The 16,090-nt window shown below is 42.1% G+C and overlaps 1 protein-coding gene across 1 annotated transcript; it reads right to left on the bottom strand.

Moving 5' to 3' along the window:
• Positions 1-63: 63 nt before the first annotated feature.
• Positions 64-15,888, bottom strand: fam50a (family with sequence similarity 50 member A). The gene is made up of 13 exons (XM_040013829.1): positions 15,655-15,888; positions 14,835-14,919; positions 14,616-14,715; positions 9,226-9,347; positions 8,321-8,394; positions 7,872-7,938; positions 5,994-6,055; positions 5,779-5,855; positions 5,144-5,198; positions 4,891-4,939; positions 3,235-3,305; positions 2,143-2,253; positions 64-282 (listed from the first exon to the last, which is right to left on the bottom strand). Exons 1-13 carry the CDS (start codon positions 15,763-15,765, stop codon positions 274-276), a joined length of 993 nt encoding a protein of 330 aa, XP_039869763.1. The 5' UTR covers positions 15,766-15,888; the 3' UTR covers positions 64-273.
• Positions 15,889-16,090: the final 202 nt, after the last annotated feature.

The following is a 16,090-nucleotide window of genomic DNA, read 5'->3' on the forward strand; positions in this document are numbered from 1 at the left end:
ATTAAACCTAAGTATCAGGTGAGGAAAAACAAGTCATTGCACAAATTTCACCAAAGACCTTTGAGGTGTTAGCCAGGTTCATTTTATTCAGCAGATGTTCCAACAAAGGTTTAGGAGTAATCAACTATGTACACAAAAAATTTTGTTTTCAAATAAAACCAATCAAATGTTGAAAAGAAATACTGACATTAAAACAAATAATAGAACAAGTAAAGATGGAAATTAGCAACTATTTGCGTCGAGGACTGGACATAGCGATGGAGCATCGGCGTCTCATCGGATCTGGAAAACAAAAAAATATTATGTAACGCCAAAAGAATCAAATACAAACACGCTGATTAGATAGAGTGTATCATGCATGCTCCTCATCAAACTGCTATATTTTTTTCCAGGTCCTGAGGCTGAAAACAATGAAAAACAAATAAGAATAAAAAAAATCGCCTTGTGCAATACCACAAAAGGCCACTAGATGCTCAACAAACACTTGAGCTTTTCCCCTATTCCCACTGCAAACAGTCATCCAGTCATTGGAGTGTCAATAAACTATTTACTCACTAATAATCAATGATAAAGTAATATCTAAATAAGCTGAAACAGCTGCTTATTTAAAGTATTACAGAATTTTGCTCATTTTTAACCTCCTAAGACCCAAACTCTTTCATGGCAAGTATTTTTAATTTCTCTTTGATATTTGGGCTGATTGGGACCTGATGAATGTAAAAACAAAGAATTTCCTGATTTCTGTTTCTAAGAAAAATTAGAGCCACATATGAGGATATTTGTTTAAAATTTAGATAAAACAGTGGCAGTATAATGTCCTCGTAAGTGGATATCAGGCCCTTGTAGAGCAAGATTTAGTATTTTGGTCTAAATAACCCAAAATGTGATGTCCACATATGTGGATGCCAGGTCCTAGGAGGTTAAAGCAGTTCTGATTATGTTCATTTCCAGCCTCACAGCCTTTTTTTCTTGGACTACTAGAGTTTCCAGAACCATCAAAAGTCAGCCTGAAACCAGCGGTTAGACCTCACTGCTCTGAAGCCGCCTCGTGTAAGAAAGCACTGATGAGGGAAGAAGCTGTACCATGCAGCTTGCAGAGCAGAGTCCCAGAGGTGCTCATTAAAGTTTCACTACATTTGTAATATATGTGCTTAACAATTTCCAGCAATAAAAAGTCTTGCAATTTTCTGCATTTAAAAATTAAATGCATGCCATAAAGTGAAAAGCATCTTCTCAGTCACAATGTGACAGTACAAAGCTCTGGACTTCCTTCCAGCATCCCTCTGAACAATTACAAAGAAAACTCGTGCCACAAATCATCCTGTCAGCACGCAGCAATGAGCCTGACGCAGGGAGCAGAAATATCATTATATTTCTCCCATGCTGTTTCTCTTCACTGACTCATTGAATCCAGGAGCAACTTTAAAACCCTGCTCATTACTCAGGCCACAGCTACAGTACCACAGCTTTCATGTAGAGTAGCTTGCTCTGACCTTGGATTTTCCCCTTTATTATGCTCTTATAAGGATGCCACAGGATCAGACTGCCAGGTACACTCATAGATTTCCCATGATGCACTGAGCAGTATACATGTACCTTCTTCTTTTCACTCCTCATGTGCTTTTGCCAGCACTGCATGTCATTAACTCTTGTCTCACTATGCTCTTCACTTTGGTCTTTCCTTTCTCCTCACCTCATTCAGCAGATGGCTGGCCCTGTCTGACCCTGGTTCAGGGTCACTTCCTGTTTAAAGGGAGTTCTTCCCATCCTGCTTTTCACAGGTAATCCAATATTTGGGGGTTTTCTCTCTAATATTGTGGGGCTTTTATGTCCCATATAGAAGCGCCTTGAGATGACTGTCACTGTGAAACAGCACTATATAAATACAACTAAACTGAAACTGAACTGCACACATGGAAGATATATTAGAGTAATGAGGTCCAGTCATCTCTCCCCTCTGCCTCGCATTCTGGTGCTCCACCTGCAGTTAATGATGAACCTGAGAAAAGCTGGGTCAGCTTCAAAGCTTTGCTTGCAGCGTTGGTGGTGAGAGGCCACACAGAGCCAACGAGACTCCAGTTTAAAATGAAACTGGGGAAATAACCAGCTGATTAATTTTTGCTTGGCAGAAATGACTCTTACCGTGTATTTGTCCCATTTCTTCTCAGGATCGTATGGCTCCCAGCGACTAGCAGGGAAGATATGCTTGTTCTTCTCATACCAGCTCCTCAGCACCACTTTCCCTGCATGAGACTTGAGGTAAAAGAGCAAAGCCGCACTTAATATTTTTGTTTGTTTTCACAATACAGCATGGATGGAGAATACATTTTACAGAGATATTCAGACATTTCGGTCCCTAAAACCAGTCAGGACAACCAGACCTCCAAAGCCTTCAACGATATACAATCCATATGACATCAGACCCCCACTGCTCAGTTTGTGGGTACACAGTGGATTGGACCCATGTGCCTCAGCCCCATATGCTTGGCAAGTCAACAAGTCCAAACGTGGCTCTAGGGTGTAGTATTGGTTTCTTCTACATTAGTGTCAGTGTAAAGATGATTTCTGGGTAAGCAAAATCTGTTTTCAAACTCTGAAAACACAACTGCAAACTACTCAACATTCTTCCTGTCAAAGAGGACAATTTAGGACATTTTAAAGGATTTTTATCCTTCTAAATTAAGTGAAGAGAAAAAAAATCCTACTAATACATGATGAAGAGACTGACTCATTTCAAGTTACACTTTGCACAGGACAGTAAACTATTAAATTAATGCTGTTTTTACATTTTACAATCAGAATTCAGTGACTTGTGATACTTTTAGACTCAGACACTGATGTATCAGTCCAATTAACAGTGTGTGTCTGTGTCTATTTTTGTGTCAGTTTTACATTTTATCTCCATTTTGGTCCAGAATTGATGCTTGCTTAATTTTTTCAGTCTACCTATATGTAGCGCACTGTCAGAGGCCTTGTTTCTTCTGTTTGCTCTCTCTCTGACCTCGGCTTGTGTCTGACTTCAACATCACAGTCTTTCTGTCCATTCCTCTATAATCTTATAAACTCCCTTTCCTGTATCAGATACACAAATATTTCATCTTTCTTATGAGTATTTCTAATCAAAGCAACTGTAGAAACAGACTTATGACATTTATTTTTTTGAGTATTTTAGGAATAGCTCTAATCAGCTAAAAAAAGGAAACCGTTTCCCATAAACTGTTTTTTCCCCCTCACCTCATCTTTCTCCACAGTGGCATCATTGACCAATCGGATATCATCGTGGACATCAAAGCTGAACAGAGGGCCTGCGGAGAAGAAATATCAACTGGGTGAAAAAGCAGAAAACTAAGAAGCATGAGGCATTTAAGAAAGAAAGAATTTCCGACACATAATTGCCTCATGATAATATAAACTACAGAGACTATAACATCCCCCATGGGCCCAGATTTAACGCCTATAGGGCTGGTGGAGGGACTCTCTGCTTTTGTTTCCAAGCTCCTTAGACTATCAAAGTGCAGTGATTAATGAGACTCTGTTAGAATGAAGCCTGAATGTTATAACTAGTGATGGGATTTCTGGCTCTTTTTAGAGAAACAGCTCTCTCGGCTCCGAACCGGCTCTTCAGGTTGTTTTGTTGCTTTAATTAATTTATTATTAACAACAATATAAAATTATGCACAAAAAGAATGTTGAAATTATTTTTAAAAACTGTTCATTTACCTGTTACCACACACCAAATCTGGTCGATGGTACTTCCTGGCTTGTGTAGCCACTAGTTAACAAAAGCTCAACACTGCGCTTAGCATCCTGGAGCACTTCTGTTGTGCTTCGGAATTTGCATTTGTTTTGGGGTTTGTACTAAACTAAATAAACTATAAAATACAAAAACCAACTATTTACATTTCAACTTTTAACTATTTAAATTTTCAGCTTTTTCCTTTTAAACACATTTAAAGTGAAACAGCACAAAACACTGCAAACCACAACACAATTAAATATATATTAAAATATGCAAAACAAAAAAAAGATGCACATTCTCTGTCATATAGGCCTGGGATGATTTTTTGGGAGAGTGTTTTCCTGCTTGGAATTCCATACATAGGATTCACTGCATGAATAAACTTTCTGAATCCTTTATCATCCGCAACTGAAAAATAGTTGTGGATGATTACTATACCTTTCTAATGTGACATTGTTGTCTCTTCCTCTCTCTCTCCCTCCCGCTCTGTTCCTGTGCTACTGCGAGTGTAACTACCGCCCCTCCCCCCTCTTCCCAGCGCAAAGCACAAGGCTCACGTGCGGAGTGAAGCGGAAAAAAAGTGCGAGAGAGGGTGAGAGAAAAAAAAACAAAACACGGCTCCCAATAAGGAGCCAGCTTACATCGTTCACTTCAAAGATCCGGCTCTAAGAGTCATTTCGTTCGCGACCGACACATCACTAGTTATAACAGATTAGGGGTAGCTAAATGTGGACAATATTCCTGGTCTCGCGCTTTCCTCTTTAGACACCCGCAGTCTAAAGCAACAACATACAAACATGTCCAGAATCAAATCCCCCGTCCACTTATCGCGATTGGACGAGCTGTGCTATTTAACTTTAAATTGAATATGAAATATTGTGTAAAAAAAGGAACGACACAAAATGCTATTAGTTTAGAAACAAGGATTAATAAACACTAAACCACAGTTGATTTCTAACAAAACATTCTGGTTTAATGAGGGACTATTTATTTTTGGGCCTTTGTGTCACATGTCACTGTGGCTTGGTTCATCTTTTATATACACTCTATAGCACAACAAAAATGTTTTATATTAGAGCTTTTCTATCGTCTGTAGCAGGAAATTGGGATATTGTATGTCAACAGTGTGGAAGCTGTTGATACCTGATTACCTGATTTGCCTCTGGCTTTGGTCACAATGAAGTCATAAAAACTGTGATGCTGAAGGAGACAAGGAGACAAACAACTTTACATCAAAAACAAAATTCTCTTTCCGATTACAATCTATTAGTGCGACTACACTTAACTATCAAAGTGAATTTGAATGGCGCACAGGTGTTTAAACAAGAGAGGGAGGAAAAAAGGGAAAAAACAAAGTTAAGCAAAGGTTTGGCAGCAGTTAACTGGGTGTGTCACAGCACTTACATGTGGGATTATCAGATCTTCTTTAATGTACATCAGCTGCTCTACTCCAGCAGATCTGTAGAAAAAAATCCCATTTATCATTTTGTCACATCCATTAACTCCAAGGTGCCTTTTTTTTAATGCCTCCATGGGAACTGAAATAAAACACTGGGGCTGACAGCAATGCTTCAGTTTATCACTCTAGTGTTAAAAGATGGAGAAACTGAGAAGGACACATGATGTGTGCCAAGTCAGTTCTGGCAAGTCAGAAATTGGCCAGCTGTTCACTGCAGGAGGTCTCTTACAGACAGCCCTTACACCACTGTCAAAGCTTTTTTGCAACTGTTTGGCTAAACTACAGAAAAGCTTCTATTTGGGCTGATGGAAAATATTCTTTTATTTTCAAACTCCCCTAAAATCTTTTTTTCCTTACACAGACAACATCTTAGTTTGTTTTTCTTCACTCTACTTTTACTCATCGGTGTCAATTTCAGATGATGCCGCATTCAGTTATATGATGGCCTGTAGTGATGAACACTCCCACCATGGAACCTTCTTTTCGTATGGCATAACTGCAGCTACTTTTGTAAATACCTGCATTCTCAAACAGTCCGAGTGAAAAACAAAAATGATCCTATTTTCATGTCTAAACTCACCGGAGCTCGCTGAAGTCCTTTCTGAGGACTTCCAGGGCTTTCTGCAGGAAGTTCTGAATGGTGTTACCTTTCTTCATCTGAAGCAGAAATACACAAACGGAGAGAAAACAAAAGCATGAGGAGAGAAACCGGTGTGTAAAGTGTTGCTACGCACGGTGCAGATAACATTTTTTTTTCTCCTTAAAAACCTCAGTGCCAGTTGGTTCAATCTTTACCTTGACAGTTTTCCGATGTCCAGAGCCGTCCCAGTAACTGAACGTAATCTCAATCTCTTCATCTGATGACACAGATGTACACAGTTATTACAGATTTAGAGAGACATAGGGTTGCGCACTGCTGTACTGCCACACTGATTTCATAATAATGCAATAGCAACTTTTTAATTAGGATGTTCGTTTTCAGATCACCGGGGCCCTGCAGCCTGATGCACACTGCACCCAGCCCCTGCAGTGCCTTCTACAGGTAATGAAGCCACAAGAGGGCGAGTCTAGTCTCCGTGACCGGACCGCACGGGCTAGACGCAGACACAGACATCCAGTGGAGCTCAAAGACCTTGGTGGTTGTAAAGAAGGCCCAACAGTGTCTCAATTTTCTGAGAATCCTCAGAAAAATGGACGTGAAGAGGGAGCTGCTGATTGTCTTCTACCGTTGCTCCACTGAACGTGTGCTGACATGCTGCATCTGTGTGTGTGTGCACCATGGCACACAAAAAAGCACTACAGAGCCATTAATATGGCCCCAAAAATCATTGGACATCCTCTTCCCTCCCTGAAGGACCTGTACAGCATCCTACAGGACTGCACACATCCAGGACACCGGGTGTTTAAGCTGCTGCCGTCTGGCAGGAGATTCAGGCTGCTGATGTCTCGGACAAACAGACTCAAAGAAACCTTTACAACAGGGCAATAGCTTTGTTAGCTCAATGCTAACAGCTGACCTCATTGGCTACCTCCCTGGTGTTTTTGTTTCTTTTGTTTTTGTTTTTGGGTTCAATAACATAACAACAACAATAATAATAATAATGTGCAATAAACATTCACTCATTCTTTTATTTATTTATTAAGTCATTCCTTTTTTGTTCATATCTTTCTTGCACTTTTAAAAAAAATCCACTTTAAGTTACTGTGTTGTGTGTAGTGCCAACGTGGGACGCTTTCCAACTTCGTTGTACTATTGTACTAGGTATGACTGTCCAATGACAATAAAGAGTCATCTTCTCCTAAAGCTTGGCAAATAAGCGTTCTTCCTGGCTCTGAATCACTCTTTGTCAGGCCCTCACCCAGGACTAATATGACTTGGGAGACACTACCTGAGGCAAAAGCATCTAACCACATTGCTTCTAGGAAATCCAAGTATACACAAACTGCTCCACCACAATAAGGTGGAGGATGTGGCTCCTTCGACAGAACTTCAACAGCATTCTGAGGGTCAGTGAGTCTGAATGGACCGTGTTCCTAACCGCCACTGCTGAAGCGGCTGCATGGAGCTGTGGCTAATACTTGTAGTGGTGGTAATCCCTGAACCAGATGGTAGACACCAGAGGTGAAGGGAGCTTTCAAGCTAAAGGAGGAGTCTTATCGAGTACTGCCCGAGAAGAGTTTGGCTGTGGCGGTTGCTGGTATGGGACGGTTCAGTGAAGTTGTACAGAAAAAAAGAGTTGAGATCTGCCTCACAGCGATCATGGCAGTTGAACTTTGACTGTTTTCATTGTACTAGTTTGTGTGCAAATATAGAGACCTTCAGAGCTTTTCAGTAAGCCATTCATTCAACGGCTCTGGGGATTTCAGGAGGAAAACAGTTCCCATTGTTATTTAAAGGTTGTGAGATGACGGTTAGGCGGCTGGGTCAGAGCAAACAGCGATGTGCACAGCACCTTGTCACACTGCCACTAGCACAGTGACACTCCCATTGCAAAGAACTAAAAACATGCTGGGCTCAGGGGAAAACACTTTGGTCGGCACTTCACTTTGAGGAAAGTGTCAACTGTCCTCACGGAAAACATCCAAAATGGATCATTGTGTAGCTCCTGCCTGCCTCCTTGTATTCAGCATTAAAGTGATCATCATTACTTACTTTGTAATCCTGATACTCACTCTTAATTTTCTCCTGTTTGAGCTCCCACTCCTGCCTGAGCTCCTCTCTGAGCCGGTTCTCCTCCTCCTGAGTACACAAAGCCCATCAGTGGAGCAAAAATACTTACCAACAAGTTTTACATTTAAAGACGATCAGATTACAGAAGATTGACAACACCACCAACTGATCAACAGTGACACCAACTCTTAACTTTTGAGCTACAATTATTCAGAAATCTGTTTGTTATTTTGCTGACATGGACAACTGACAGTGAAGTGGAGCTACTTGTGGAGAGGTAATCATTCATCACTTCTTAGCCTTCGCGTTTCTTAAGATTTGCAGTGTCTGGCAGCTTGCCAGGTAAAACAGAGCACAGCTGAACATACATGCAGAGCTAAGAATAGCCAGAAGTGCAACCATATTATGTTATCACACGCTCATGGAGTTAATGTGATTTACACCACCTCACCTCTCTGTCTCGATCAGGCAGGAAACTTGTGTCCACATCTGGATTTTTCCCCAGTTTTTTCTTCTTGACTGGATCTACAAGACAAAACCAAAGATCAATAAGAAATCATGTGACATCTAGATTATTTATGTTTTAGCAGTACAAGGAAAAAAAATCACAGTTATTAAGCAGACTTTAAAATCCAAGACTGTGTTTGTCACTAAGTCTAATTAAGACTCTTACAATCTCTAATGAGAAAGACCAAACCAAGTCACTGTATACATGAAGATAGACAAGGCCATCATGACTGAAACCCCATCGTGGAGCCGTAAACTGAGGCCATCTTTGAGGGGTGGCTCAAGATTTTCGCACATTAACTTTTGATCTTTCTGGAATTTTATTTGGCAATAAGAAAATAACTGTGATCACCACCATCAGTCTGCACTGATGGTGGTGTTGCCTCACGGTGGTGACGAAATCTCTGAGTGGGGTGTTTTGTTACCTTTAATCTGTATGAACACACAGAAAAGACTTTGGCTGCTCCTGCACCACTGCTGCTCTTAATATAAATCTTATGCTTGCACGTGGGGTCTGGCCAGCAGTACTGAGTATTATCAATCCCTCTAATCTGATGATCTAAACGACTTGTAAGGAGTGACGTATAACTAATTGTATAGTTCACAAAAAGAGAAGCGACAAATCAACAAGTTCAAATTAACCTTTAACAAGTATAACGAGATCTCTGCCGTTTCTGGAATTCAGATTAGTCTCCCTGCAGGGCTCGGTCTGAACATGTTCATTTCAGCAGTAAGGCTCTGACCTAATCTAACAGATTTAGAAGAGATTTTAAACAAAGTCACAGATAAAGAAAGAAAACTGCTTCAGATGACTGAGGCCTTAACGTCCCAAACAGAACGAATGCTCACAGTCTTGCTCTTCCTCTTCATCCTCCTCCTCCTCTTCCTCGTCCTCGGGATTAAATGACAAGCTGGCTATTTTCCTCTTCTGCTCCTCCTTTCTCTTTTTCTCTTTCTGCTTCTCGAGCTTGCTGGAAAGAGAAGAGAAAATATAAATATTGACCCATCGAGACACAAGAGGGTGTCCGTGAAAGCAAATACTTACAGTCAAACAATTATTTGCTGCTGAGCTTGGCTGAGCTGAGCTAGAGCCCAGAAAAGAAAATTTACTGTTTACACGCTGTGATAAGCTGCTTGTAGGTTTCATATGTTTGGCAACGCAATTCAGGTTGGACAGCACCAAGGAGTGTTATTCATCTGTATTTTATTTGGGTCCTTAGAGGGACTGCTTAGAGTTTCCTTAAACTGTTCACACACACGTGCACTGAATTTGTTCTTTCTGTTGACCAAAACGAACTTGCCTGTATTTAATGATCTGGCAGCATTTGTTCACAAATGCAGAATTACTGCCAACTTAGTAAGAATACACATGTGAGGCATCTGGTGAGAATTTTAAAAGCAAAAATTTAGAAGAGTTTGTTTCCAAGAAGCCCAACTTTTCAAAAACAGGATCTGCAGGTCGGTGCACAGTCTGCATTCTTTCTGTTTCATCTGCACGGAAACTAACAGCCAAGATTTAAAAAAAGAAAACATTGATTTCAATTCAGCTGAAGTGAAATTATTACAGTGCACATAACTGAAGCGAGGAAGCTCCTGAAGTAGAAGGGTAACGTGTTGCTTACCAAAAAGCTAACAATTTCCATGGGATGTACACACATCAGATACATTTCAGAAGAACTGAACTCAGGAACTACATTCACTATCCATCAATGTAAATTAGGACATTTTAATAGTTTGATAAGCCAGTAAACAATAAAACAAAACAAAAAAGGTACATCACAATTTTCTGTGACGCAGATGACATCTTCCACAACTTTTAGTCCAAAACTCAAAGATAGCAAATTTTGTAATCTGGTATTTAAATGTTTGGTATTTATGTTTAGCAATTATTTCCCAGAATGCATGAATATTATTAGCCTGAAAAATGTGTGGGTCCCTCACAAGTAGAAGGTTAAAAGTAAGAAAGGAAATAAATAAATGAACTTTTTTTTTTTAAAATGTGATCATTTGGCGACCTCTTCTGGAGGGAGCAGGGTTTGAACCACTGCTGCTGGAACGCTTCCTTTTAGACCACATCATTAAGCAGTACACAAAAGGACACCCCACAGCTGGTTCTCTGACATTTACTGTCATTACTTCCGGCGCCGCTCCGAGCTGGCAGCCAGTATCAGCAGCTCCAGCCTGACCGAGTCCTTTTTTCCCTTTAATATTTGTTTCTTTGTTGTTCTTGTGTTTCTTGTTTTTGGACTGTTGTCCCCACAATGGAGCTCAGAATTCTATGGACAATCGTGTTCTTTATCATATTTTTTACGGCGTCTGTGTCCGGAGAGCGCGTGGAGGTCCGACCTCCCATTGTTTACTCTACCCTCGGAGCCTCCGCTGCCCTGCCTACCGCCGAGCAAGCCAACATCCCCCACGAGGTGAGGAGGAAGAGACACGGTACTCGGGCCGGGATCGGGCGTCGCAGTAAAGTTAGGAGGTACCGGCCAGCGATTCCATCTATTATTATGGGGAATGTGAGATCTCTCCCCAATAAAGTAGACGAACTAGCGGCTCTTACCCGACATCAGAGGAGCTACAGGGAGTGCAGCCTGATGCGCAGCCTGATGCGCTTCACAGAGTCGTGGATAACTGCGCTAACTCCGGACTCACACGTAAACATAGATGGTTTTCATCTGATCCGGGCCGACAGAACAGCGGAGAGTGGTAAGAAGAGAGGAGGGGGTCTGGCTGTGTTTGTGAACGATAGATGGTGTAACTCTGGGCGTTTATCTATCAAAGAGACGCTGTGCTGTAAGGACATTGAGCTGCTAGCAGTTAGCATGAGACCGTACTATCTACCGCGAGAGTTTACACACGTGATTGTGATAGCTGTGTATGTCCCGCCCTCTGCTAACACTACAGCAGGCTGTGAGGTCCTGCACACTGTAACCAGCAGACTCCAAACACAGCACCCTCAGGCCCTTTTCCTGATCTCTGGGGGCTTTAATCACATCACATGTCCTCCACTCTCCCCACCTTCACCCAGTACGTCACCTGCCACACCAGAGACAATAAAACATTGGACTTATTGTATGCCAACACCAAGAAGGCATACAGCTCATCACCTCTCCCTCCCCTGGGGGGCTCAGATCACAACCTGGTTCATCTCCAGCCTGTGTATAAACCTCTAGAACACAGAGAAACAGTTGTGAAACACCCATTAAGCAAATGGTCGGCAGAGACTGAAGAGGCCCTGAGGGACTGTTTCCGTTCTACTGTGTGGGACAGCCTCTGCAGCCCCCTGGAGGATGACCTCAACAGCATCACAGACTGCATTACAGATTACATGAACTTCTGTGTGGACAACACCGTACCCATCATAAAGGTACGGTGTTTTTCTAACAACAAGCCATGGATAAATCCTGAAATTAAGGCTCTCCTCAAGGAGAAGAAGAGAGTCTTTAGATCTGGAGACAAACAGGAGCTGAGAATTGTTCAGAAGAAGCTGAAATGGAAGATAAGGCAAGGGAAGGAAAACTACAGGAGGAAGATGGAAGAGCAGCTGCAACAGGACAACTTCAGAGGGGTTTGGAACAGCCTGAAGACAATCTCAGGACAAAAACCAACCCCCAGGCTGCAGGAGACTTGGGGTGGGTGAATGACCTAAATAAATATTTTAATAGGTTTGATCAACCACCCACCCCTCTCCCAGCATCGTCCCCCCTGCTGCAATCTCCCTCATCTTCAGGGCCTGCCTGTCTTTCATCACAGGACTTCACACCTCCCAGCTCCCAGTCATTACACCCACCCCCGGCTTCTGTGGACTCAAACATACACCCCCCTCCCCCAAAATCCACTCTTTCTATCTCAGCACTTCAAGTGAGGAACGAGCTTCGCAAGATCAAGGTGCGGAAGGCTGCAGGTCCAGATGGCATCAGCTCCAGGCTCCTGAGGTGCTGCGCAGATTAACTGTGTGGCATCCTAGGATATCTGTTCAACCTGAGCCTGTCACTGGGGAAAGTACCACAGCTGTGGAGGACCTCCTGTGTGGTACCAGTACCAAAGACCTCCCATCCCAAGGACCTCAGCAGCTACAGGCCGGTAGCCCTGACATCGCATCTGATGAAGACCCTCGAGAGGTTGGTTCAAAACCATCTGCGCCCCCTGGTGAGTTCTTCATTGGATCCGCTGCAGTTTTCTTACCAGCCTGGCATCAGGGTGGAGGACGCCATCATCTACCTCCTTCACCGAGCTCTGACTCACCTGGAGAAGCCTGGAAGCACTGTGAGGATCATGTTCTTTGATTTCTCCAGTGCTTTCAACACCATCCAGCCACGACTTCTGAGAGACAAGCTGGAGCTATCGGGAGTGGACCACCACATGTCCCAGTGGATACTGGACTACCTCACAGAACGCCCACAGTATGTGAGGTCACAGGGCTGTGTCTCTGATACGCTGGTCTGCAGTACGGGGGCCTCACAGGGAACTGTGCTGGCACCGTTCCTCTTCACCCTCTACACTGCAGACTTCTCCATCAACTCCCCACGCTGCCACCGACAGATGTTCTCTGACGACTCTGCCATAGTCGGCCTCATCCCAGGTGAGGACGACTCAGAGTACAGACAGTGGACTCTGGACTTTGTAGACTGGTGTCAGCAGAACCACCTGCTGATCAACGCTGGGAAAACCAAGGAGTTAGTGGTGGACTTCCGGAGACGCAGACCCACCACACTGACACCAGTGAACATCCAGGGAGTGGACATTGAGATAGTGGACTCTTATAGGTATCTGGGTGTTCACCTGCCTGAATAATAAACTGGACTGGAGCCACAACACTGATGCTCTTTACAGGAAGGGTCAGAGCAGACTACCTGCTGAGGTCATTTGGAGTACAGGGAGCGATTTTGAAGACCTTCTATGACTCTGTGGTGGCATCTGTCATTTTTTACAGTGTTGTATGTTGTATGAGGAAGGACATTTCTGCAGGTCCTTCCTCCCTGCAGCTGTCAGACTGTACAATCAAAACTGCTCCCAACAATCACAGATGTTTACATCTGCGCTGTAATTGCAATAATTCAATCAACCAATTCGCACTACAACCTGGTTTGCCTCTTATCTGTAGTTAATTTTATTTAATTTAATAACTGTACAGTACTCTGTTTATAGTAACCATTGTCCTTAATGTAAATATCTAAGAAAAATTGTGTATGTTTCTGTTCTGTGTCCTGTTTGTATATGTGTCTTTCTGGCTGCTGTTACAACCAAATTTCCCCTTGTGGGACAATTAAAGGATTATTCTATTCTATTCACACACCACACCACCAAGGAGAGTTAGATCAGCCACAGACCAGATGCTACATTATCTGGATACACTTATCCTAACTTGGGTAATCCTCTCATTAATTTCAGCGTTTCCCCTGCACATTCGCACGACAGGGCTGACCCTGGTTGCATCTAACTAATCGCAAATATGGATAAGTATCCTCGCAGCATAGCGACTGATTTCATAAAAGAAGATCAAATTATAGTGCAGGAAAATATGACGAGGTAAAACACATAATAGAAACTGAAATTCACACGGCGATGTGAGTGTGAGGAAAAGCACTGTGGAGTGTTACAGTATTAAAAATGTGCACTTTAACTGCTCCGGTCAGTAAGACTGGAAAACAGCTGCTATATTCAGAAGAAAGAAAACAAAACTGACTGTGTGAGTCAACAGACTTATCAATATCACAACTCTATCAATAGGACATGAGAGAATCTGATGGATAGCAATCAATTATTTCTGCAGCATCGGTGCCGTTTAAGAGAATAAAGAATTCATATTAAAAGAAAATTCAAACGTAGGCTTAGTCTACATGCAAGTTTGATATGAGGTAAGCAAATACAAACAGGTGCTATGTTAGGATCATATATTAATTGATTAATAATTAATTAATTATTGCTCATAGAATAAAACTGCTGTAAAACCATTCGCAGACAATAGGAATCAAGTAATAAAGTGGTGTTTAAGAATCTATGTCCATCTGTGCTCGTTGGGCAAAAACAAAAACTTTAGACCCTCCTCCAAATGTCCACGCCCAGAAGTCTGGCTGATCTTCTGGGAACGGTGACGCAAATTTCTGGAAATGTAGTTGTTGTTAAATTACTGGAAATCCAGCTGTTTTCCTCGCCCAGGGTGAAACTTGAATTTAACCAGATAAGACTGAATCCTGGATCGTAACAGAGGCCCCAGAGCATCAGTAAGAAAAACTCACAGCTGGAGTTCCTTGGACTGCTCCTTCTTGGCCAGCTGTTTCTCTCGCTCTTTTACCAGCGCCTCCTGCTTGGCTTTCATATCATTCAGTGTCACCAGACCTGATCAAGAGATTTAAGAGAACAAAGAAACAAACAAAAACCACAACAGGTAAATTAAAAAGTAAGCAAGAATGCCAGAAACAAATCATCCTAATCTAAATATAACACAACACACTCACCAACTGTGCTGGACTTCAGCTCTGCCTCTACAGCATCATAGTGAGCCGAGAACTTCTTGTCAATGTTGGACTTGACCATGTTGTCCTATGAGAAAACACACACACACAGTGAAGGCTCAGTGAAGAGCAGGTCAGGCATGTTGTTATCCTGGTGTGGTCACAATATTAGAACAGATCAGAGAGCCCTTACAGCCTTTGTCTCAAAAATCTTAGAATTCAAACAGAAATTTGGACAAATGTCTAATTTTAAACCTTTTTTCCCATGTTTTATGCTATTATAACGGTAAAGTAGTCTGTTTCGTGTATAAATACCTGGATCGAACTACATAAAAAAAAGTTAATTATGTATCTGTGTCTGTGTATCTTGATGACACAGCAGATTAGCTCATAATACTGCTGATCACCATAAGCTAAACTCAGCACAGTAGTAATACACAGTACAACTGTCTATAAGTGGTGCTACATTTGTATTGTGCTTCTTTGTTACTTTATCTGCACAAATAAGAAAAAATGTTAGAGATATCATTTGATCTTTGCCACCACTACCTAGATTCAAATATTGTACAGGCGTGTAGCTTAAGGAGCTTAAATAGCAATACAATATTTTGTGAGAGATGTATGCCTTCTAAAATCATCACAGATCCATCCTGGCCACCCCACGGACAATTTCCTGGCTCCGCCACTGTCCTTCACTCGCTTTGCTCCCGGCCTTACGCGACTGCGTTCTGTCGTTTTGACCACTTATAAACGGCTAAAGTAGCTCTCATTGACACTGAACTATTATTGAACTTGTTATAATCAAGGGGGAGAAGTTCCAAACCTCTGCAATCTTCTGCTTTAGTTGCTCCAGCTGCTCTCTTTCTTTTTCACGCTTCTTCATGAGCTGCATGGCCCTGCCAGCCTCACTGGCAGCGCCTTTGTACTGCGCCATGTTTTCAAAATGAGCTTAAAAAGATATTTGTTCAAATACAAGATTAATAATAAAATCTCTCAGAGACTTTTCCAGAACTGTAAAGACAGCGTACCTCGCAAATCACAACAAGAAAAATGGCGACGGCGAAGTGCATGCCGGGTAGTTACGTATTAAACGATGCCTTCAAGGGCTTCAGGGAAGCTCGGAATAATTGTGGAAAAAAAATTTCTCTCTCGAAGCAATTAACACTAAGTTCGCATGCTTCAACTACTGATTAAGCAATCAATCTAAATGTTCTGATTGATTTGTGAAAATCATCCATAGTTTTTTAGGAAAAGCTGAA

Source organism: Simochromis diagramma, unplaced genomic scaffold (genome assembly GCF_900408965.1).
Source record: "Simochromis diagramma unplaced genomic scaffold, fSimDia1.1 OVJJ01000705.1, whole genome shotgun sequence".
Classification (NCBI taxonomy): Eukaryota; Metazoa; Chordata; class Actinopteri; order Cichliformes; family Cichlidae; genus Simochromis; species Simochromis diagramma.